This window comes from Pithys albifrons, chromosome 4, assembly GCF_047495875.1.
Source record: "Pithys albifrons albifrons isolate INPA30051 chromosome 4, PitAlb_v1, whole genome shotgun sequence".
Lineage (NCBI taxonomy): Eukaryota > Metazoa > Chordata > Aves > Passeriformes > Thamnophilidae > Pithys > Pithys albifrons.
Genome location: NC_092461.1, coordinates 67,439,319 through 67,461,247, shown reverse-complemented (window position 1 = coordinate 67,461,247; position 21,929 = coordinate 67,439,319). Strand labels below are relative to the sequence as shown.

General features: G+C 39.6%; 1 protein-coding gene across 3 annotated transcripts in view; it reads left to right on the top strand.

Moving 5' to 3' along the window:
- FAM110B (family with sequence similarity 110 member B) overlaps window positions 1-19,152 on the top strand; it is a 114,984-nt gene extending 95,832 nt beyond the window's left edge. For all 3 annotated transcript variants that reach the window (XM_071553103.1, XM_071553106.1, XM_071553104.1), the window contains one exon: window positions 16,283-19,152. In XM_071553103.1, the coding sequence (XP_071409204.1) occupies window positions 16,585-17,697 (1,113 nt within the window). In that variant the 5' untranslated portion in view covers window positions 16,283-16,584 and the 3' untranslated portion in view covers window positions 17,698-19,152. The remainder of the gene's footprint in view (window positions 1-16,282) is intronic.
- The last annotated feature ends 2,777 nt before the right edge of the window (window positions 19,153-21,929 follow it).

Here is a 21,929-nt window from a genome sequence, read left to right as displayed (position 1 = left end):
AGAGCTACTTCAGGATTAATACTTGCACTTTTTGTTACTATGACCTCTTTCTAACAGTTAGATGATGCAATAGGCTATACATTTTTAACGTAGTATACACTTGTGTTCACTAAACAATAACATATTCCACTGTATAGTTCATGCTGACAGTCGTATCATAAATGTGTCTGAATTCCTAGTGTTGGAGTAAACCACATGTATGTGAGTTTTTAAGTCTGTATACTTGTATCAGTAAAAAAATAAAAGTGGATACTGGTTGATATGGGAAGAAGAAACATTTTTAATGTGTGCCCTTACGTGGTGTCTGTATTCTGGACCTCTCTTAGAAACCAGTGTGGTGGACAGTCTTCCTCAGCTCGGCATTTCTGCTCTTCTGCTGGCTGTCACCAGCCTCACAACAGAGAGGAAAACTGCTTCTTCCCTTCCTCCATCGCTGCCTTTTTGCACATAAAAAGATGCATCAAAAGGCTGAGTTCTGCAGCAGAGCTGTTTTCCTCCCAAATGAATATACTAACTTATTTTTCACTTTCCTATTGTTTATACAAATGCTTTATTACAGGAATACTATCTCAAAATTTTAATATTACGTGCTTTTCTGTTAGTTTATTGTGAAGATATTTACAATTATTTTTAAAAGGTGACACAAAATACAAAGGGCTTGATTTTTTTTTTCCTGCATGGATTTTGATATCTAGTTTAAACTCCCAAAAAGTAGCTACTAATTTTAGAGAGAAAAAGGAAAAAGTATTGTGTATGAAATGAAAGATGTATTGATTGACTGGACAGTAGTAGTGTTTTGCTAATATAATACTGCTGTAGTTTAAAAAAGCATTGTATAAAATAAGTGTTTTAGAAAAGGGGAAAAGGCTAAGAAAAAAAAGGCAAAATTTATATTTTTTCGGTAGTTTGGTGCCACCAGTTAAACATTCTGGTTCTCCAATTAATAGAATTATCATTTCAAATACGTGGTCCTGTGCAGGGATAAGGGTTGGGCTCAATGATCCTTGTCGGTTCCTTCCAACTTAGCATATTCTGTGCAAAGTAAATAAGCAATTCCTAGTAGATATGTAAAAATTAAGTAGTAGGTTTTCATGTTTTTTGTTGTTAGTTTGGAATATATCCTGTCAGCTCTCCCAGCAGGAAGGTGTGGAGGGTTTTTAAGCACTCAAATATTTTGCTCTTTAACCTTAACTCTGAATATGGAAAAACAGACATCACTGTAGATTCCATATTTTCATGTCAAAATCAACTAGCAGCTGCCCTCAAATAACACAAACATTTGCATGTTGATATTTTCCCTCAGTTACTTGCAAAGTAACTAACACTGATTCCATGCCTGACTGAAGCTGTATCATAAAAATATAGTGGTGATTTTTTTCTTTATAGTATTTTTTCTCTTTTTCCTTTGAAAATAGCCAAAAACAAACCAAAGGGGAATGCTTATCTATAGCATGAACTTACAATGCACAATTTTGTGTTGTCCTAAATCAGTGAATTAAAGATTGCACTTTGCCATTTGGCTCTGTTTGCATTTATACATTGATCCACAGCACGGATGCATTTCGTCTCACACCTCGGATACTGTCATATGTGAGCTTGTGTTCTGAGACTTCCCAAATGACTTTTCAAATAGTTGTTATTATTATACAGCTCAGAGGTTTTCTGGTTTTTATTTGGCTCTTACTACTACACTCAAAACATGGAATCACACAGAATCACAGAATGGGTAAGGTTGGAAGGAACCATAGTGGGCCATCTGGTCCAACCTCCCTGCTCAGGGTCATCCTAAAGCACATTGCATGGAATTGCATCCAGGCAGTTCTTGAGTATCTCCAGTGAGGGAGACTCTATATCCTCTCTGGGCAATCTACTCCAATGCTGTCACCCACACAGTAAAGAATTTCTTCCTCATGTTCAAATGGAGCTTCTTGAGCATCAGTTTCCTCACATTCCCTCTTGTCCTATTGTTCAGCAGAGCCTGATTCCATCCTCTTGACACCCTCCCTTCAGATACTTACAGACATTGATGAGATCCCTTCTCAGTCTAGTCTTCTCAAGGCTAAACAGGCACAGCTCCCTCAGGTTTTCTTCAAAAGAAAGGCATTCCGGTCCCTTAATCATCTTCATAGCCTTCCAGTGGACCCACTCCAAGAGCTCCATGTTCCTCTAGTGCTGTGGAGCCCAGAACTGCACACAGTACTCCAAATGCAGCCTCACTAGCACTGAGGGGCAGGATCACCTCACTCACTCTCCTGGCAATGCTCTTTCTAATGCACCTCTGGATAATATTGGCCCTCCTGGCCAGCAGGGCACACTGCTGGCTCATGGACAGCTTGTTGTCTGCCATGACCCACTGGTCTTACTCCACAGAGCTGCTATTCAGCAGATCAGCCACCCAGACTGTACTGATGAACAGGGTTATTATTCCCCATGAGCAGGACCCAGCAGTTGCCCTGGATGAATTTCTGGCAGCTCTTCTCTGCCCATATCTCCAGCCTGTCAAGGTCCTTCTGAAGGACTGCTCAGTACTGTGGGGTAGTGGCCACTCCTTCCATCTGTGTGTCACCAGTGAACTTTCTGAGGGGGCATCTGCTCCTTCATCCAAGTCATTGATGAATAAGTTAAACAATACGGGTCCAGTATTGGCCCTTGGGGGACACTACTAGAGACAGGCCTCCAACGAGACCCTGTGCCACTGATTATGACTCTTGGGATCAGGTAGTTCTCAATCCATTCCACTATCCACACATCCAACCCACACTTCTTGAGTTTGCCTATGAGGATGTTGTGAGAGACAGTGTCAAAAGCCTTGCTGAAGTCAAGGTAGATAATAATCACTGCTCTCCATTCATCCAGGTTGTTGTTTCGTTGCAGAAGGCAATCAGGTTGGTCAAACAGGATTTACCTTTAGTGCAACCATGCTGACTACTCCTGATCACCTTCTTGTCATCCATGGGGGTAGAGATGGCCTCCAGAATCAGGTGTTCCAGCACCTTTCCAGGGATGAAGGTGAGGCCGACTGGCTGATAGCAACCTGTGCCTCCTTTCTGCTCTTTTTGAAGTCTGGGTTCTTTCTTCCAGTCCTCAGGCACAAGTCAATCCACAGCACTGAGCTTGTTCTCAAGGTCTGAGCGGGAGATGAGCATTAAAGCTTAAAATCTTGTATTCATCACTAAAGTTACTAAACAAAAGGGGAAATCCAGTATCTCATCCAGTGGAAAGGGTAGCTTCATCCTTGGTAAATATAAGGAAAGCAGCTGAAACCCAGGAGAGCAGGAGAGGAAAGGATCTGTACATGTGGCACTTTGTACCAATGGTTGTGCAATTCTTGAAAGACTAATAGGGCTCTTCCAGTATTTCACTGTAGCAAAGAAAAAAATCAGTAATCAATGTCTGATGTGTCATGTGTCAAATCAGCAACACACTTCACTAATATTTAGTTTTAATTCTGCTCAGTAGAAGGCATTTCACATTCATCTGTTTCCAGTCACCATATTTGGCTCCAGAACGTAAGTTTGCATCATGTGGGGTTTTAAATTAACAATTATCACTGCTGTTTTATTTCAAGGCAAAAATGTTAAGTCTGGGAGTACACATGGCTAATTTAAGGGTAAAAATCTGCTATCAGAATGTAGAACTCATCTCAGAAGCCATTTTTGTCATCTGAGGAAATTGGGAACTTGAAATTCCAGATACGTTGTTGTATGAAATTAAAGGCAACAAAATCATTTCAGCTGTGCCGAGGACTGACACCAGGAACGTTCAAAGTGTTGTAAGTGATCTGTGTTAGTTTTTGTGATCACAAGGCAACCTACAGTAATTTTACAGTCACATTTCCTATTTTTACCTTCCTGATGTCATGCTCTATGGAATTTATTTCTGCCATCTTAGAAATGCGATTCAATATTTTGTGTTCATACAGATGCTGCATGAGGTCTGTAGTTTTGTTGGAAATACATTGCTCATTTTGCCAACAAAAAAGATTGGATTTGTGATTTATGATGAAAGCAGCATTCAGTCCTGGCTGCCGTGACACAGCAACCCCTCCCTTTTTATTAGCTTTTAAAGAATGTCTTGAAACCAGTCCATATCAGTGATGAGTCGGTGCTAGTGAGTAAGGGACAGCTTCAATGGAGGGACTCAGTTCCCCAGCAGTGATTGGGATGGTGTGCTGGCAGGGCAGCTGGACAGGAGAGCTTACTCTTATGCAACAGGCATGAGGAGATGATAGACACCAGGTGTCCTCACTTGAGGCTTGGCATCTTGATTGCTGCATCACAGTATTTTTCTGGCTTAGGCAGCTTAGCCTAGTGATGCTCTAGTTCAGTTAACTACTTAAAAAGTTTGCTGATGGTGATCTCTGAAGAAGGTAAAGCAGTAGCTACAAGCTTAGGATACCTCTATCCAATTTCTGTGTTTGGAATAAATTTCCTGTATTACCGTGGGCAGTCATAATCCTGTATTTAATTTTCAGTTTGGAGATTTACCTTCATTTATAGAAGAGGGGTGATGTTTTAATGTGGCTGTGTATTGCAGATCTTAGAGCAGAATGGATATGTAGCAATAGTGAGGTAGTCTGGTAGTAGAAGGGAGGGTAAAAATGGAGGAATAGTTTAAACAGTCTTTTTAAGCAATAGTCTATGCATTTGTGAGGACATGGTCAAGGTAAGATTTCCCAGGGACAAGCCTATTGTGTATCTCGTCATTCAATCAGCACCTGAAAGGGAGCTGAAGCACTGCCGAGAGGAAGAACTGGATTTACTGAGGAGTCTACAGCAAATCTCAGCAGTTGTTCAATTGTCAGTGCTTCTGGTTGCTGGATTTACTCCACTGTTCGTTTTCCTCTTCAAAGTGCAAGGGGCTCTGAGGCTGGTGTCCTCCTCTGATCTAGTCCTGCCAACGAAACCAGTGCCAGTTCCTTCACCGCCAGCCTTCTAGACTAAGTGGACACTGCCCCAAGCATGGAGGCTGCCAGAGAGAGATGTTTCTCTTTGCTGCAGCCTAGAAGTGGCCTGGGTTAGCAGGAGCTTTGCTTCAGGAGTCTCATGCCAGCTTTGTTCCTTCTTCAGGACATAGGAGCTGTGAGAGAGGAAAGGAGGAAGAGCACTTGAGTCTCTTCCTTTTCCTATACTCCCTCTCTGTCCTTGTAATCTACTCCCGCTTCCCAGCCCACTGTTTGGTGCTCCCTTCTCTGTTCTGAACACCTTTTCCTCTCTGCTCCTTCCCTGGTAATTGCATTTCTCCTCTACCTCTCTCTGTCTTGCCATTACTCACTCTTCCTGTGTCTGTCCCCACACTCTGGATTCCAGGTTTGGGGGGGTTTCAGTTTGTTTGTTTGTTTTCTTGGAGCTGTGATGCCTTAACCCTCCCTGCAGTGCCTTCCTCTCTCCATTTAATTAAATCCACAGGTCATGACTTGACACAGCTTTTGTTTTCTTAAAGTTGATGAGGGTTTTTTGGCTCCTTACAATTTGTGGTCAGGTCCATCATAACTTCATCAGACCACTCAGACAGGCAAAAACTATTCAACAGAGTCTGGACAGGCTGATTTCTTAAACACGGCTTTCTAAGAATGTTGTTTTAGTGAAACGTCATTAAATTAAACAGTAATACAAAAACACTCTTTGAGTGTCAAACTTGGATATTAAACAAAAGTTTGGATGCTTAGTAACAAGTAGCTAACTGTACGTTCATCTTTAGTTAAATAGGTTGTGAACAGTTTATGAAGATCTGTAGTTTTAACATGTGGGCTCTGTGGGCACTTATTTCCCATACAGAAATTAAGAATAAAATGTATTTTGTATTCTAAAACCTAACACCTTGACAACTGTATTAAATATTGGTATAGTCTGAGGAGTTACACACACAAGCATGTGATCATGCTGTGCACATGCACTGTAGCACTTGTGTTGAGTTATACTACTATATTATTGATTGAAACATCATAATAACACAGAAAATCTAAATTGCATTGTGTTCCAGAGCCAAAATTGGTATTTTTAACCATCTGCTTGAAGAATTCTTAAATATACAGACATGTCTTCAAGACATAGTGTGCAATCCCTCAATTTTCTTGACTTCTAATACCACGTATCTTTAGACCTGAGGCTGGAGGACAGGGGAATGAACCGTCCTATGGTATGGGAAAATGTCATCTTATCTAGAGAAAAACACAGCTGTACCAGTCAAAAATAAAAGATGCCATTCATGGTGTTGTTCTGAAGTTCAAGTGCTGTAAATCATGTGTGGTTTGTTTTTGTTAGGTTTTCACCCAATTATTAGTTTTAAAAGACTTGATTTGTTTTTACATAGTCAAAACTTTCACAGTACTTTTATTTAAGAAAAAAAAAAAGTGCAATATTTCATGTGTGTAAAGTTTCAATGATTAGAAATGGTTAACTCAGAGCAGTCGGATTGTAGAAATTATTTTAAAATAGCCATGCTGACCTTACTGCAGTAATATCTCATGTTACAGAAAAGGCTGTTTAATACAAAGAGCTTTGGCAAACAAGACCCCACAGCTAATCAGAAGAGCAGCTCAGAGTCCGCAGTTGTCAGAATTAGGCCACTCTGTTGTACTCTTCTGGCTGAACATTATCATTTTTCTAAAGGTACTGATTTTACCATACTCGTTTTTCAATTGTGCTTCCTGTACTGCCTATTAAAGGGGGCCTTATAGGTTCTTAATATCAGTAAAAGATATCAGTAAAAGATGTCAATTGGCTATATTTTAATATTCATTTCTAAATATAAAACTGTTGTGTTCATGTATAGAGTTTATTAAAAAGAATTTTCCATGTAACAGGATAAGCTGTTAAAATAAGAAAGAAAATATTTAAATATATAATCTAGATGGCTTTCTGGTTTCTTGCTTGTAAAATTTTGGCAAGTTATATAAGAAATATTTCATATACTTAGGCACTAGTTCTTTCAAATATGTTTTTACAACATGTAAGAAACTTCAGAAAGGTGCTATTAAACTTTATTTTGAAACTTTGAAAAATAAGTGTTTTTAAAATATTCTCTTACTAATTAAATCTCTATAGGAAAGAAAATTTTAAGTATTATGGAGGAGTATGTTCCATTTATAATAGCTCTTTATGGTTTCTGGTTTTTCAGAAATTGTTGGATTGGTTTCTCTTTTCTGGGCTGTACTTGTTTTCTTTGGGTCTTCCTGTATTTGAACGCTTCTGAGTTTTGCAGTGTTGGAAACTGAAAGTGAATGGTTAGAAACTGCAAGTGAATGTCTAACTGCTGTTTTTGTTGTGGGTTTATGGTTATTTCTCAAATAAAATCTGTTCATAGCTATGATACTATGTTCCTTTAATGTATTTCTCATTGTAAACAATTTTAGAGAAGTTTTGTCAATAAGTACAAGTCTAAACATGGCAACTTGAGATTTCAGAGCTTTGGGCCTCCTATGACAGAGTCTGGTAAATTTTCTTCCTTTTCCACAAGAACAAGTTGGCACCAGCATTTATGTACATAATATCAAAGATTGCTGCACTCTTCTGAGAAATGAGAGACTGGATCAAATCCTCAGTCCCCAAACTGGGGCAAGTTTCCCACGTCCTGAGGAAGAACTGACTGGTCTTCCTATTTCAGCTGAAATGTCCTACTTGCTAGAAATTACTTAATTGCCCTGGAGCATGGTTAGTAATCCTATTTCCTTGCCATGTAGCCTATGTGGTCTTTTTTACCTCTTTCCTTTGTTTAAAGAAAGCTTGCAAATACTTTTTTTTTCCAAAGTGGAAGCCTTTAAAAGGAAGAGCTGAAGAAGGGTATGTCTCTATATACTGAATCACAGAGTCACAGAACTGTTATGGTTGGAAGGGACCTCTGGAGATCTTCTAGTCCAAACCCCCTACCAAGGAAGGGTCATCTTGAGCAGGTTATAAAGGATTCTGTCCAGGTGGGTTTTGAATGTCTCCAGAGAGGAAGATTCCACAGTCTGTTCCAATGCTCTGCCCCCACCAATGTAAAGACTTTCTTCCTCATGTTGAGGTGGAACTTCTTGTGTTTTACTTTATGGCCGTTGCTTCTTGTCCTGTCACTGGGCAACACTGAAAAGGGCCTGGCATCATCCTCTTGACACTCACCTGTGAGATATTTATATAATGCTAGCTATAGCCTAGTACTTTGAGTGTCTGCCCTGAAGGGCTGCTTCTAGTCTGCACTCTAAATCAAGTGGAGGATGAGTGTTTCCTTTGTCATCCTCAACAACACTGACTGTATTTTTACGGCTGGCAGGTACCTGCTGAATAAGACAGTGTGAATGAGTAAGCTGGGCAATGAAGTCACTGGTTCCTCTACAGCTTGGGAGTTACCATCAGTCTTAATTATGTGCATGTCTGGTAGTAGAAGTAAAAGCTTCAGCTGTGCTGGGTGGCATGGGTGTGCAGGGCATGCCCATGGACCTCTTCACTTCTGTCTTACGTGCTCATGTTCATTTCAGATTTCTTTCCTTAAAGGAAGATGGGTAGATGGGCAACCATGGAAGTCAAATATGGGAGCTGGGTAAGATGTCCAGGTTTTGACTTGGGTTGACTTGGTTTGATGTTCAGGACATACATAGCTGGAGTCTGAAAACCCTGCTAGTGAGGCAGTGTATCTGTGGTAATACTAAAAGGAGGATGCTTTCCAGGTGTATCTCTCCATTTTTCAGATGGGAGATTTTTATTTCCTTCTTCACAATTGCATATGATTTCTATTGAACCTCTTGCCACAAAGCTTAAAATATGTCTCACTCTTAAAATGGCCTTGTTAAGAATTACCACAGATTTGAGATGGGAACTAAAATGAGTAGTATTCCATTTGGAACATTTTCGCTGAGCTTCGTAATTAAAATCATCTTCTTGTTATTCTGCCTCCCTCTGTTTTCTCACAGTGTACAGCAGTAAGCCCCTAATTAATTTTATTTTCCACACGTTGGAAGCTTTATCAGTAGGAAAAAGATGGTTTACCAGGATGTCAGATCCAAGCATGACTGTCAAGGACAGCTACCAGGAGCAAGGAGATGAGGTGCTAGCTTTTCCTATCAGCAGAGAAGAAAGGAAAAGTGTAGTGCAGATGGAGCTGCTCCTTCAACTACAGCAGAGCAGGAGTTACTGCATCTTGCAAGAACAGGATGGTGCAATGGGGAAGAGGTTTGAAGAGGAGGTGGAGAAGTAGCAGAGAAGTAAAAGCCCCCTTTTTCCAAAGAACAGGGAACAAGGAACTGGGACTAGGTACAGCAGGAACATAGCGTTTGATGAACCTCTGAAATGTGACAGTGCACCAGGGCCAAGGATGCTGTGTTGAAGAAGGGGGTTATGTTGATTTCTAAAAGTGCAAAAGACATCCTGAGAAAACTGTATAGGCTCAGGAGACAACAGGACCAACTGGGAATTATGGCCTTATTGTAGTGAGAAGGCTATAAATTTAAGACACGATGGGTATGGAGAGATGCAGAATTAAAAGTATGAATGTGGTTTGAACTTGTGACCACTGACACCAGCTGATGAATGAAGAGCAAAGTGTTTCATCTAAAGCTTTGTGAATTATTTAAAGCATCAATCTCATAAAATGTACACTGAAATAAAAGTATTCACATAAGGCTAGAGTTAAAAATGTAATAAAGAATTGCATTCCTTATTATACATTTTTATGGCCATTTCTGATTTTTTTGTTTAAATGAGTGACTGAAATTATTGTGAATAATACAATATAGTGTAAGCAATGCAGAGGTCCAAAGAAAACAGAATTAATTCCCCCTACAGCTTTTCGAAATACAGCCTGTAATATTTCTCTAAATAATAAGATGTTTTATATTGGTTTGTACTGTCTAGTTGGAAGAAAGGGAGAAAGAAAGAAAGAAAGAAAGAAAGAAAGAAAGAAAGAAAGAAAGAAAGAAAGAAAGAAAGAAAGAAAGAAAGAAAGAAAGAAAGAAAGAAAGAAAGAAAGAAAGAAAGAAAGAAAGAAAGAAAGAAAGAAAGAAAGAAAGAAAGAGAAAGAAAGAAAGAAAGAAAGAAAGAAAGAAAGAAAGAAAGAAAGGAAGAAAGGAAGGAAGGAAGGAAGGAAGGAAGGAAGGAAGGAAGGAAGGAAGGAAGGAAGGAAGGAAGGAAGGAAGGAAGGAAGGAAGGAAGGAAGGAAGGAAGGAAGGAAGGAAGGAAGGAAGGAAGGAAGGAAGGAAGGAAGGAAGGAAGGAAGGAAGGAAGGAAGGAAGGAAGGAAGGAAGGAAGGAAGGAAGGAAGGAAGGAAGGAAGGAAGGAAGGAAGGAAGGAAGGAAGGAAGGAAGGAAGGAAGGAAGGAAGGAAGGAAGGAAGGAAGGAAGGAAGGAAGGAAGGAAGGAAGGAAGGAAGGAAGGAAGGAAGGAAGGAAGGAAGGAAGGAAGGAAGGAAGGAAGGGAAGGAAGGAAGGAAAGAAAGAAAGAAAAAAAAAAGAAAAGAAAGAGGGAGGGAGGGAGGGAGGGAGGGAGGGAGGGAGGGAGGGGGCGAGGGAGGGAGGGAGGGAAATTCTGGGCTTTTCTGGGAGTTTATGCAGTTGTCCGTGCCTGTTGAAAGAAATCAGTTTTCATGTTTGTGAGGTATCTATAGGGCAGTATTTAAGCTAGAAGCAAGTGAGAGTGGATTGTTGCTCCTGGGTAGGAAATGTAATGGTGATAGATTTCAGAACTAAAAAGTAAAATACTTTAAAGGTTTTTCTTGCACTAAGAGACATCTCTATCCAGCTCCCAGCGAGCTCTAGGCATGCGTTACAGGGCTAATAAGCAGGTATAGCTGCTAGGTTGCTTTCCTGCTTTGCAGATGTTTATACCTCCATGGATTTTCCAGAGGCTATTTCAGCTTAACAGTTTTAGTGTTTCTAGTTGTGTCAACATCCTGCTTTAAGTCTCATCGTTTTCGCTGCACATTGAAATAGAAGGAGTGCTAAGTGGTGGCACTGTTTTATTTATGGAGAGTTTCGTCTTAAAGGTCTTTGACTGTGATGTAAGAACAAAGCAGAATTAGTTTAAATATATCAGCCCATTGTACATTCATCTATGCATGCTATTGCAAAGTTAATCCTAGTTGTAGTTTTGGGTTTTTTTGATTGGAAGTAATACATCAGAACTGAAAAGTGTCAGCCTTTACCAAAGTTGTTATCTTCCCACTTGGTGGAAATTTCCCTTTTCTACATATTTCTTCCACTCTTGGTTTTAGGTCACTGTAGTTCACATTATTTATGACTTTTTGAAGGCTTAAATGTCTTCTTGAACAGGTAGATATTGCTCTTCACTTACCATTCACTGTTTCATGTTTTAGAGTGAGATAGAGTTGAAAATAGGCACTTTCATTAGTATTTTGAGTCGTGGTAGGTCTGAAAGACTGTTTGATCTCTTCATGCTTTATCTTGGCAGTTAATATTATGTGAGACCAAGTCAACACACCATACACATATTTATCTAAAATTGGTTTCAAAATTAAATTCTGCTGCCATTCTGGATATAGATGACATTATATCCATTTCAGCCAAGTTTACTTATGCTTTGCCTGGACTCTCAAATTTAGTAACATATATATGTGAGGTTTACAATGACAATTATCCACAGAACTTGTATCAGTTTTAGGCATACACATCAGCATAACTTAGTGCATAGACCTGTAGCCAGTCATTCTCAGTGAAGCCCTCATTTATAGGCTTTGCAGTGACTGTTAACAAACTGGCATCTTCATAATGGGACCTGCAGCTCTAAAGGGCACCGAGTTGTTAGGAAAGCCTGACATTTTCCACCTGTGTCCCATATTCCTGTGCGGATTTTGTTTCGGGATCTCTTTGAGTCCTGTTGCAATCACTTCTTGATTACTTATACTAGAATTTGTGTGATATTTATGGTGCATCTTGAGGTAGTGATGGCTATATTTCATCACCTGGAAAATAAAATTGACACAGGCCTTTAAGTATCAAGGACAGCAGAGTAAAGGCTGTCAGCCTTCATTATATTTATCTACTGTGCTTCATCCTACCTCTTGTATGATCCCTTCATCTGCCATCCCAGATGGATGAATTAAGAGCATGAGCTTTGTTGTAACTTTGTCAGGTGAAGCTACATTCTTGACAAAGTCAAGGACAGAAATTTCACTGATTTTGTTTGGACTGCATTTTCATATTGCTTTTTGTTTCTTGTTTGCAACTTCATTACTGTCAAAATAGTAGTAGTGCACTTCTATGGATACTTTTAAGCAAAGATGGTCTGAAACTTGGCCAGTGTGTAGGAGCTACAGGGCACAGAACCTGGGAGAGGATGGCATTAGCATCATTCATTCTGTGTTTAGAATGCATTTTTAGGTAGGAGAGGAAAAATAAACTCAGATATTGTACAATAATACTGTATTCATAATCCTGCTAGAAATGAATACCTGCCAGAATGGGGTCAGCTCATAAATTTCTCATATATTTCAAGAAACTGCATATTTAGAATATATGGACGTATAATTCCAATGCATAGTGTATCTAGTCCTACTGTCTTGGCTTTAAATCAAGGAAGGAATATTTTATAGAGGATTTATTTGCAGTTAATGTTAGTTGTATAGCTATTGCTGCTCTAGGCTGTATTGTGTTCCCCTAAATCATGCAGATAGTGCATCACTTAGTTAAATATGAATATCTGACAAACATATTACGGACTTAAGAGTGATTAGAGCACAATGCCTAGAATGAATTGAGTGCTTTGAATCTGTCTCTGTTGCAAAGGAATCCTGAATCAAAGTGCCTGCCTGAAAATGCAGCTTTAAAACCCCAAAACTTTGTACATTTTGTATTCTATTCAACAGGTCTGCAATAGTTGCTGGGTGTTAGAGGAGCTCCGTTAGTAAGAACTGTCAGAAAGACTTTATTAATGTCTGCATAGTATAAAAAGAACTATATTTGAATGTTTGCATAAGTATTTTGTCCTAATTTTTCTTTAAATAATCTCTTCAGTCTAGCAGTTATTATAAGGAAGAGCAATAATCAAAATCCAGAGTCCTGAAAAACCACAGTTCCATCCATAGAAGGATTATACCTACAGAGCAGACATTTGGATGTAACCAGAGTAAAAGAAACATTTCTTAGGTCCGTAGGTGTATTTCATACTTTTCCTGGGAGTGGAAAAGTAAGAAAACCTACTTGCCTTTGAACTTCTGCAGGGCAATACTAGTACCAGAGATATGCCCAACAGGTAATGCAGATGCCTAAGCAGTGAATTCCGTCGGAGTTTAAGCCTGAAAATATCCATTTTTACACTCCTGTTGCTGCAATGATGACTTTCACTACTGGAAATTACATGGCACAGGTTTGTTTTCCTGAGACTATGCTGTACTGCTGCTGCTCAACCTTTATCATTACCAATGAAATTAAGTAAATAGCAAGGCTCTCTAGTGTCACTGTGGTGTTTCAGGGGGCCGTGGACAGCAGAGAGGCTGATAGGAATTGAACTGACTTTCCTAGCTAGCAGCAAAATCAGACTGCAGCCATCACCAGCACAGGCACAAATAGTTTCATTAGCAATTTACATTCATCCACCTATCTTTCATCCCACTTTCTTTTCTAACTGTATCTGGTTAATAATTTTTATCTCTCTGAAATGAGAGTACTGAATGAACTTTACAGTGATATTAAAATGTAGCACTTCAGTGAAATGGTGCAATTTAAACAATACACAAAAAGTTGATCCCTTTTCATAGCTGGATGTTCTTTAATTTCTACCAGTAGCACCGTAGGTACAAAGCCTCCATGTCTGGCCATGTAACCACTTGGCTGTTATCCCCCCTCAAGCTCCGTGCACTGGCTCAGGTGGACGTTTCTGTCCTGGCTCCCCACCAGGTCTTTGCTCTTCTTTCTAGACATGCCTGAAGCACATTGCCAGTTACAGAATATTTCCGTTGACTTCAAGGCACTTGACCCCATACGTGCCTGCAAACAAGCACACTTGTTCTCTTGGATGAACGTGAGATTTATTTTTCTTCCTTTTTTTTTCCTTTTAAGTGTAGTGTTGAAGCCAACATGGATGCTTAGCCTCCTAAGCAGTGCTTGCTGGAATTAAGCAGAGCTATCCAGAGTTAGGAAGTTGTTAAATGCTGGGAAAAGACTTTCAAAAGCAACTCCTTATCCAATGCCCTGCTCTCCCCCAGCTCTGATCCATGGTGGTGTGCGGAGCCACTTTCCAGGAGAAGGGTGTTGGCAGCTGTCCTCTGGGGCAGGACCATGGTGGCCTTTAATGACAGTTGTCAAGGAGGAAAGTGGTCTTGCTTATTCAAATAGTATTAACTCAGTTGGATGACAGTGTTTAGTACAGAGGATTGGGTTGTTTATGGGATTTTCTTCCTCTTGACAAGACCCCTGCTCTCACATGGATTTGGTTTCAGCACACAAGTGTGGAGATATTAAATATACATGCCAATAGAGTATTTATATGGGCACTTAGCCATCAAGCTCTGAGCTGGTGACGTGGAAAGGTTTGATTTGTGTGTACAGAAGAGCAATGTGTGTGTGCAGATGCATGTTTGAAATGCCTTCAGTGCATTTGAAAATTTCATACTTATTTTCAAAACAGTACCTATAAATATGTTGATTCAAATGAGGAAAGCAAGCATTTTCTCTTTCAGAAAGACTTAGTTAAAATTCAGGAAGTCAAACTGCTGATGAGTTAGCACTAGGATTTATAAAACAACGTTGAAAGGGAAGCTTAATTAACATTTCACTACCCTTTCAATTGCACTGAATGTGTCTCTGGTTTATCACCCATCTAAATATGCTAGTTTGTATTTGAGGAATGCTTATGACAGTGAACCTTCAGGAGAAAGCTCAGCTTTTCCCTATAATCTCCTTATAGCATTTGTATATTTTATTTGCTTGCTTTGACCTCGAATAATGCAGAGAGAATATTCAATGTATATATCACATATCTCTCAGGATCACTACTTGAGGTTGTTTTCTTTTAACTGTTAAAGTAGCTTTAGCTGGAATTTAATATTTTTGTGGGGTTTTTTTTGTCAAAACAATATGCACCCTACATTATATATTAGTAAGCTGGATACTGATGGATGAACACACACAGGATGGCAGTACACACAAAAGCAAGACATCACAGGGAAGAATACTGCTCTTCATTCCTTAGGGTAAAGAAGTCACAGTTGCTTTTCTTTCTCTCCCTGAAGAACGCTGTGATAATAGAAATGGGATATTAAAAAGGGCAGCATAGATTAATGGGACAATATTAAAACAAATGAGACCCATTAGCAAAATCACTGCTTGAAAAGTAGATTCCATGATAAGTGCCCTTCAGTGCCTTGTGTAGGGAAAATTGTTTCAGCGCTTATAAGATCATCCATGGTGGTGGATTTTAGACTGTTGTGACAATCTGAGTTGAGAGAATCTTAAAATAATTTAGATGACAGTAAACTTCATTTGTACTTACTGTTTGGTAGAAAACCTCAATGATTATATCTAAATGTTGAAGACAAGTTCTCTTTTTTCAAACCCAGTCAGAATGTTTTTGCATGTTCCCAAAATCTTTCATCAAAAACAAAGCCTTTTTTGTTGTTCTGTGAAGTCTGTAAGGTGATCATGAGAACTTGGAAAGCCTTATTTTATTGCTGGAGCACCAGTGCTATGGGGGTGAGTGTTCAAAAAGACTTTGAACTGGAATTGATGGCTTTAGCAACATCTCCCGTTTTTTAATTGTTCCTTTAGTATTAGATTAAGTATGAAAGGGGTGCATTGCACTTAAAATGCTATGTGTCTCTGCTTTTTGCCTTTTAGACCAGACAGTTTTCTGGAGCATTTATTGAATAAGGAAAATACTCTTAATTTCTGAGATTTACAGAGCACATTGTCTATAACAAGAAAAATGTTGCGGTTGTAGAGATAAACAATGTTCACAAACCAACTTATCAAAGCCAAATATATTAGTCTGAAAGTGTTCTTTCGCTGATCTTCAGGAGACAGGTGGGTCTAAGTCTCTGAATTGTCACATTTTGCCTCACTGTCTCCTTCTAGAAATGCATGGCTGTATTGTGGTGGGGTTCAATTTTTTTATTATTATTTTCCCATGTAATTTTGTTCCATCCAAGATCAGAGTGTAAATATCAAGTAATACATGTCTTGTAAGCTGTTCAGGGGTGCAGGATGTGCAGGGCAGGGGCACCCTGAGCACTGTGCCTCCCCTGTGCACCAGCAGCAAGTCCCATTCGACAGTGGGAGAGGAGGGCCAGGAGGCGGCTGTTGCTATCGCTCTGATGTCAGGCACTCTCACTAACGTGTGGTTGGTTATTCTGCGTTTCAGATCACTGCCAGCAGTGGAGCGCAGAGGGAACGGCGAGACTCCCACATCTTTCAGCGAGAAGAAAGGAGTCAGCGGAGCAGACTAATACGGACTTGTGTCGGGTGCCCTTGCCCTACAAAGGCTGCCTTTAAAAGAGAAACACAGTGTTATTTAATGAGCTGTGAGATGAGGCACTGCTGCTAACACTCAGATCCCAGGATTCATCAGCTGCTCATTGTGCTTAATGTACATGTTTCTGCACCGTGCATTTAGGAGATCCCAGAGAAGAATCCAAAACGGCTGCGGGGGAAAGACCACCAAACATGCCTACAGAAACATTACCGACAGGTAGCATGGTGAAGCCGGTCAGCCCTGCCGTGACTTTCACATCCGCCGTTCCTCTTCGCATTCTGAACAAAGGACCCGACTATTTTCGCAGGCAGGCGGAGCCTAATCCAAAAAGACTGAGTGCAGTGGAGAGGCTAGAAGCCGACAAGGCAAAATATGTCAAGAGCCAGGAGGTCATCAATGCCAAGCAGGAGCCCGTGAAGCCAGCAGTGCTGGCAAAGCCACCAGTCTGTCCTGCGGCCAAGCGAGCACTGGGAAGCCCCACCTTGAAAGTCTTCAGCAACAACGCAAAGACTGAGAGTGGTGTCCAGAGAGAAAATCTGAAACTTGAGATTTTGAAGAACATCATCAACAGCTCCGAAGGCTCCAGCTCAGGTTCAGGACATAAGCATGGTCCCCGAAATTGGCCACCCCACAGAGCCGATTCAACAGAGCTGAACCGACACTCATTTGCCGAATCTTTGAAGGTTTACCCCACACAGGGTCGTAGCAGCCCACAGGAGAGCAGCTCCAATGTCAGCAGAAGGCTCCTAGATCAGTCAGCAGAGACTTTCTTGCATGTCTCTCACAGCTCTTCAGACATTAGGAAAGTAACTAGTGCAAAGCCCTTAAAAGCAATACCCTGCAGTAGTTCAGCCCCACCTCTGCCTCCAAAGCCCAAAATTGCTGCCATTGCCACCCTGAAATCCCCAGAGATTGAGGCAGTTGAGTCTGGATGTGGAGTTAGTAGAAGACCCTCCCTACAGCGATCAAAATCAGACTTAAGTGACAGATACTTTCGTGTCGACGCAGATGTTGAGCGATTCTTTAACTACTGTGGACTGGATCCTGAAGAGCTTGAAAACCTCGGGATGGAAAACTTTGCAAGGGCTAACTCTGATATTATATCCCTCAACTTTCGCAGTGCAAGCATGATTAGCTCAGACTGTGAACAGTCTCAGGACAGCAACAGTGACCTTAGAAATGATGACAGTGCCAATGACCGTGTGCCATACGGCATTTCTGCCATTGAAAGGAATGCCAGAATCATCAAGTGGTTATATAGCATCAAGCAAGCTAGAGAGTCACAGAAAGTGTCTCATGTGTGAGAAAGAAATGCACCACAGAAAAAGCAAGGACTGTATCTTTGTCTGTGAATATTCAGTTTGTGAAGGGTTGTGAAGTCTATTTGAAGTCTTGTACCCTTCTCAAATCTCTTTGTGTTGCTTGTTGTGCAATGTTTCCAAGTTGCATGCCTGTCAACATGTGAGCTGACCTGGCTTCCACTTGAACAATAACTAACTACAAAGCCTGGCTGAGCATACACATTATCTGCCAAAAGTTTAAGACAAGAATCTGATTAGGGCTTCAGAATAATCCAAGTGTTTACATGGAAAGGTTATATGACGTCTTTGGTATTTATGTGGTTCCTTGTGGATTTTATATATGTCACTTTTTGTCTTAATACAGATATTGTCAACTGATGTTATTAAGTCTAAACAAAATCCCTTTGCAGGGAAGAAAAGCAAAATTGGCCAAAATAAGAGGTTTAGGTGTATGATAGGCAAAGCAGCCTTATCTCTTGTAGAAAGTGCATTATTGGCACATGAAAGTTGTTTCTAAAAGGCAAAGAATGCTATGTTCTTAAATTATGTATCATTGTTAAACTATATATCCCTACTTGTAGTAAGGCACTGTTCTGTAAAGGTTTCTTTTTTCTAGGTAAGCTCCCTCTGTTTTACAGCAGTAATAGTCTAGTGAATCTTCTTGACCTCTCCTAAACTAAATGAGTCTTGCATTTGGGTTGGTGTAAACATTTTTAATGACTTTATATTATCCCTGTTGGAAAAGCTTAAAAAAGGTTGAAGTCAACAGATGGTGCAGGTGTGGGATTTTGTGGGTTTGATTTTTACTCAAAGATTCCTGGTCTTAAACTTTTGACAGGAATAATTAGATCCTATAGCTGATACTGAATGCCTTTATTAGTCAAAACACATCATGACTACAAACTCCATGCTGTCTTTTAATTTTTTTGTAGACCTATTTGAACAGTTAATGAACAAAAATGGAAACACACAGCCATATCAATATAACGCCTCCTATTTGCAAGTAAATACACTCAGTAGCTGAACTATATCTGAAAAAATGTGATTATGTTGTCTTGCATATGTTATATCTAAGGCTGTGAAAGTTTATTACAGCTCTAGGAAAGTGTAGAAACATGACAGTATGTAGCTTTTTTTTTTTACCTCCTTAAAATGGTTAGTGCTGCTGATTGACCTGTTACAAATCTTTTGACAATCTGTATCTTCCCAGTGGTTTAATTAACTGTCATTTCAACTGACAGTGGTGGTGTAGTGGAGAAGTTGAAAGTACAGTGGTCTGCTTCTTTTTTATTGTATACATGCTTTGAAGGAAATATTGCAGCACTACCTTATACTACTACATCAGCTAATAGGAAACTTTTTTATTGTGTAAATGCTGTAAGACTTTGTATATACTTCAGTTGTTATGAAATCTTTAAAAGGAAGAGTGTTATGCTAATAAATAGCTCCTGGTGCAGATATGGTAGGTTTTTTGGTTTTTTTTTTACCCCTCCCATTGTTAAAACTATATCAGGAACTCAATTGCAGTGTCTTTTTAGTGCTGTAGAAGGTCTTGGTTAAATAATAGTTCCAGTAAAAGGTTTCTTTTACTAAAGTGCTTTTCAAAATATAATTTTTTATAAAATAACTATAGCAGCATGATCTGTCTGAAGAACTAGAAAAGGTTTTCAAGACTTCAAGAATAGCTTGCTTCTTCCTTACCTAGCAATGTTACTGTTCGCGTTTATAGCATCTGTTCAAAATGAATCACTGCAGTCTTCTGAATTATTCTTCAGTAGTGCTTATTTATATATTTGAATATTAAAGATGTTTTACAAAGTCGGGTTCTATCTTTTCTCTAAGAAACCTGTAGCACAACTTGTTACAGATAACTGCAGTTATTGCAGGTGAGACTGGAAGCAGAGCCATGCAGTTGTTTGTTGCCTGTGGAATTATCCTGCGTCCAGTTTTATATAACTGTTCTCCAAAGGTTTGTTCATGGAGACAGGGAAGCACACATTCGGTTTCAGCACACATTCAGTTGCAGGAGGCTACTCTATGATTTTTACGGTTGACTTCAAACCTAAGACTTACAACATTCCTAGCTCAGACAAAAAAATGAGGAGCTCTGTATTTCAGCTACAGGCATATTTGTGACATTTCAAGCTCCATGGGTTTCAGTTGGCATTGACATCACACTGGTTTTTCAAGCATATTTTTTCCAATAGTAAGGTCTGCTCAGTTCAGTGACTGTTTTGCCAAGGAAAATAATGCTTAAGGGATTAAAGCCAAGTGTAATGCAGCTGTACAGCAATGAAATAAAGAAGTTAAAACCAAAATAAAAAATGCACTCACATTGTTCTCTGAAGTGTTTTAAGAATGATGATAAACATGCTATTTCAAGTGTTGTCAGCCAAAAACAGTAATAAAGCATTTATAAACAAAATGGATTAGAGCATATGCTAGTATTCTGAAGTGATTTCCCAAGCTTTGTTGGGGAGACATAGGTTCCTGAGAAATCAAATTCATTTCCTTTTATTCCCACCAGGGTTTTAGGCTTAGGAGCTATCTGTAAGAGAGCATTTTCTTACCTGAGATCTTAGGCAACACCTTTGGAACAGCACAGTCTCTGCCTCCGCTATTGCTTCTTACAATGTGCCATAAATAAGACTTTACAGGATCTAGATCTTCACAGTCAGCTGAACTTGCAACTCCAGTGATATTGCAGTAATAAAAATTACCAGATTGCAAAATATCCACAAGGCTTTGAACAAACAGGTGAAATTTGCCTTCATTTGTCACTTTATTACTATTTATACAGATAGGATTTATTAATACATAGTGTCGCTATTACCTGTATGTTTCCATAAGACCCAAATCACTGGTGTCTGATCTGGGTTTTTTATTCAAGTGGGAATAAGCATTTTGCCTTTGCAAATAGGTAATCCAATCATGTGGAAAGAGTCCGTTATTTGTCTCTGCCTTAGGAAATTCCCATGTGCTGAATGTTGAATTCATGGCGAGTTGTAACCAACTCAAACACTTCACCAGAGACCTGTTCTGGTCATGTTCCTGCAATGTCCAGCAGGCATTTACCCAGGTACAAAGTGCATAGCAGCTGTTCACAGCTAAACAGCAGCTCTTGTTGCAGCTCTGGAGGGAGACTCAAGTCTGTGGTGTTCTGTGAAAGCCAGTACTGACCTGGCGCTGACAGTCTGGGCCACGACAGTGAAGAAAAATGCAGTATGCCTTCAGTGATTAGTATGAATTTACACTCAAAACACACACAAAAGAAACCACCACAGATGTTTGTGGTGCTTCTATTACTTTGATTTGCCAGGGAAGGAAAGGAAGAGTAAAATTACATGACCAAGTACACTTTGAAAGCTACATACAGCTTTGCACTGAGATGAACCATTTGCCTGAGTGAGAGATGGGCATCAAAGTAAAACTGGTCCTTTAATCACTTCATATTGTATAGTAACAATGTTATGAAAGATGACAGAGCATCTCTGCCGCAAATTTACATTGAACTAATACAAGTACTGAAATTATGAATATTGTGAAATTATGTGAAATTATGAACACTGTTTCTGCAAGGTAGAGTGCTGTGCTGCGAACTTAGGCACCATCTGAGTGACCATGGGCTTTTGAAGGGTAAACACAGAATGATGATGCTTTTGGCAGTAATTCAAAAATCAAATGGCATGCTCAGACAACAGAGCCAATCAGTATTGCTGACTTACCTCTTTTTACAGCAGCTTATCCATCCGTGGAGGCTGTATGCGCTTGATTCCAGTCATTCAGTGAAAAACAAAGTGCTTAATGGAGCTCTGCAGTACAGAGCTGAATAATTCCAGTCTGTGGGAGAATGGGAAGGGAACTAAATCTTAAAAACTCCAGGCTTCCTGATATCTATTGATTATGGGATGATAATGTTTAGTACGTTGTATTCAGAGCTCACTTGTTCATAAGAAATTTTTTTTTATTAAGGAGAGTAACAAATCTGGGAGGTTCCATTTTTCCAAGGCTATAAAACTCATGATCTATGTGATTATTGGTGTCACACCAGTAGCTGAGCACATGAGGCTTAGAATGTAAGAGCATCTGGAGCTTTGTTCCTATGAACAGCAAGGGTCCATTGCCTATTTTGGCAATGAATATAAATGCAGATATAAATGTGCTATATATAGGAGAATAAATTGGTCAAGGTGTTTTGTCCTGAATTGTAATAAAACTATATTAGAATACTTGTT